The 3162-nt window shown below is 35.5% G+C and overlaps 1 protein-coding gene across 1 annotated transcript; it reads right to left on the bottom strand.

Annotated features, from left to right (window-relative positions):
* Positions 1 to 434: 434 nt before the first annotated feature.
* On the bottom strand, positions 435 to 1550 carry LOC132634249 (NAC domain containing protein 52-like). Its single transcript, XM_060350530.1, has one exon. It carries the CDS (start codon positions 1548 to 1550, stop codon positions 636 to 638), a length of 915 nt encoding a protein of 304 aa, XP_060206513.1. The 3' UTR covers positions 435 to 635.
* Between the last annotated feature and the right edge of the window lie 1612 nt (positions 1551 to 3162).

The raw sequence follows: 3162 nt of genomic DNA, 5'->3' as shown, positions 1-3162 counted from the left end.
TGTCTTTTCCCCTGCTTCAACGTTTATTCTTTGGGAAAACTTAAACTGCACTTTCAGGATAATTTTTTATATTTATGGCTGTTCGGTATCCGCATTCAAACATAAACTATTTCTTAACAATTAGCTAGAATTGAGTTCAAAAAAAAAAAAAAAATCGAGTTAACTCTCTTAGGCCACCAATAGTACTCCTTATTTCTAATTTAGAAAGCAGAATAAACGGATTAAAACATGCCTACTGATGAATCTATTTCATGCGATACTAGACAACATTTTAGCCGTGAAAAAGGAAACAATCTTGCAGTTTGTCGGAAAAAAAAAAAAAAGAGTCGAAATCGATCCTCTTCTGAAGTGAAACGAAGAACCATTAATAACATCGACATTTATTTCTCTGGGCAAAACTGGATCATTTATTTCCTATCACTTTCAGTATCTATTTAATGAATAGCATCGTTACAACTTACAAGCTTGCAACGCAATTATTCTATAACAAAAACTGATGAAGTACTTGTATTTAAGCAAGCTATTCAGCTCATACATACATCAAAAGATATGGCAAAGAGTTTCTGCACCCATTGTTGGGACTTAAGAAAACAAAACAACAATATAGAATCATCAAATGAAAGAGTTCGGGCTAATTAACATATTAAATATTCTGATGCGTATATATCTAGTAGAAGTGTAGACTGATTATCAAGCTGCAACCAATCATCAGGAGCATTAAGGTGTTCGATTATTCCATTCATCGCTTCCCGGAATTCATCGCTTATTCCAATAATATCAGTCTGATGATTAGCTCCGTGATCACATGCTTCTTGTTCCAAGGTAGTATTACTCCATGTTGTGTTTTGGTTATCATATTCCCCACGCAAAGTTTTTATATTCTCAACCACATCATTGTGTTCATCACAAACCCTGTCGATAATTGAGTCCCACTGATCAGGCTCTTCCATAACTTGATTTTCCGCTGGCTGTGTTGTGCAGTTGCCATCAGGTCCATGCAACATGGCTTCAATATTTCCCGCAACATCGTTTTCCTCCACAGCAGTGACCGCATGATCCTTCACCTTTTTATCTTTTATCTTCCTCTTGATTCGGCTGATGACATAATCTTGTTTAGGAATATTGTTTTCCCTAAAGAATTCATCCGCGACGAAATATTCTTTCATCAGCCAAGTTTTGTTTTGCCCCCGTTCCTTAGTTTCATACGTCAAACTTCTTCTAAACCCTACCACAGTACCCTTACGGCGGTTCCTTATAGGTTCTTCACTGGTTTGGCCTTTCCATGTCCCGTTGGCGCAAGTTCGACAAAACCTTATATGTTCACGCTTCCGCTTCTTCAACGGAGCAATAAAGTAGCGAACTTTCTCTTCAGAGGCTCCAAATATCTCCCACGGTGGTTGATCTCCATAAATATCCGCAAACTGGATAGGGCACTGACTCGAAAAATGTTGGACCTTGAAGAACCTTTTAAGATAGTTGATCAGCTCCGCGTCAGTAGGGTGAAAACGTACACCCTGGACATGCCGGCGTGCAGCAAGTACCGACGACATGGTCTCTCTAATTTTCTTACTTTGACTACGTGCCGCAAAACGAAGCCCTTCAATGGCGTTCAAGAGTTCCCTCAAAAACCCTAAACGAATGGCGGAAACTTATAAGTAAAGTGATGGACTATATATAGGTAGCTGATCATGTTAATTCCATCAAAACTAGGAGGGAAAAAGTGTGTTAGATCTTTAAGGGAGGTTGGGCTTGGCACTCAAGTTACTTTGTTTCCTAATATTTACAAGAGATGATCATGTTAATTCCAACACAACTAGGGGGGAGAAAAGTGTGTTAGATCTTTAGGGGAGGCTCGTCTTGGCACTCAAGTAATTACTTTGTTTCCTAATATTTACAATTCACTTACCCATTCTTTTTCAAAAATCATTTTATTTCTTTAACTTCATTCATCCAATAGGAAATTAAATTTTTAGTTTACAATTTGTTTTATAACAGAAGAAAAAGGAAAGGTGACTTATACTTCCCTCTTTTTCATTTAAAAGATTTTTACTTGAGTTTTACATTAAAAAAATTCAATTAGTGCATCGGATAGGAAATTTCTGAATTAAAAGCTTTTTTCACAAAAAAAATGGAAATGATAGTTTATACCCTAATGTAAACAAAAGAAAAAGTAAACGTAATTCGTGACTTTTGCAACTCTAGCTGTAAATCAGATCTTGGGCTAGCTTTAATTTCAGAATTTAACATCATGCATATACTTCTCGAAACACCCTTTTCCTGGAATTAACTTGATTCGACAAATCAATATTGATATAAGATTTAAAATATCTACAACGTGACTTTATACTGATAATATAAGCAAAACAGAGAATAAGTGCAATATTACGAGCCAAAGGGTATTATTGCCCCTTAATTGTCTGAAAAAGAACTAGTAGAATCATAAGAAATACCATCCGATATTTCCTTCGAAAAAGTAGTTACTAAAGTATCTGCCTATAATGAATCATTTGAAAATATTCAAGGAACTAGCTAAAGTCTGAGATGATCTTTATTATTGACCTTGGATGTGTTAAGACTTAAGTGTAAAAGAACTTTATGTTGTTGCATGACTGTTCACCATTAACCAATTATACACTTCGTATATGATAATGTAGAAGCAACGGCAGCGCTTCCTGGACTTTAGTAGAACCAATTATTCTGGAATGTGACTCTAAACTAGGGGTTGATATGCTGAATAATTGTATCACCCCTCCATTTCATATTAATAATATCATCAGGGAAGCCCAAGTGTTGGTACACCAACATAATGTCACGGTTAGAAAGCTAATAATGAGCCCGTTTGGATTGACTTATAAGTTGATTATAAGTTGCTTATAAGATGTTTTCATTTTTTTTGAGTGTTTGGCTAGCCAGCTTAAAGTCATTTTGTGCTTAAAATAAACTCAAAAAAATAATTGGGCCCATTTGACTTAGCTTATCTAAAGCAGCTTATAAGCAAAAAAAAAAAAATAAGTTAGACTACCCCAACTTATTTTTTTTAGCTTATAAGCTGTTTGCAGCTTATAGGCATAAGCCCATCCAAACAGGCTGAATGTGGCGGATGTGGTGACAAATTGTTACGTTGTAGAACATTCCTATTTTGATAAAACATTATTACCATAC

Source organism: Lycium barbarum, chromosome 3 (genome assembly GCF_019175385.1).
Source record: "Lycium barbarum isolate Lr01 chromosome 3, ASM1917538v2, whole genome shotgun sequence".
NCBI classification, from domain to species: Eukaryota; Viridiplantae; Streptophyta; class Magnoliopsida; order Solanales; family Solanaceae; genus Lycium; species Lycium barbarum.
Note: the sequence above shows the minus strand (reverse complement) of the source record. Positions and strands in the feature narration are given on the sequence as shown.

Bases quoted from the DNA above. Each gene is read 5' to 3' on its own strand.
- LOC132634249 (XM_060350530.1), bottom strand. From the start codon at position 1,550: ATGTCGTCGGTACTTGCTGCACGCCGGCATGTCCAGGGTGTACGTTTT.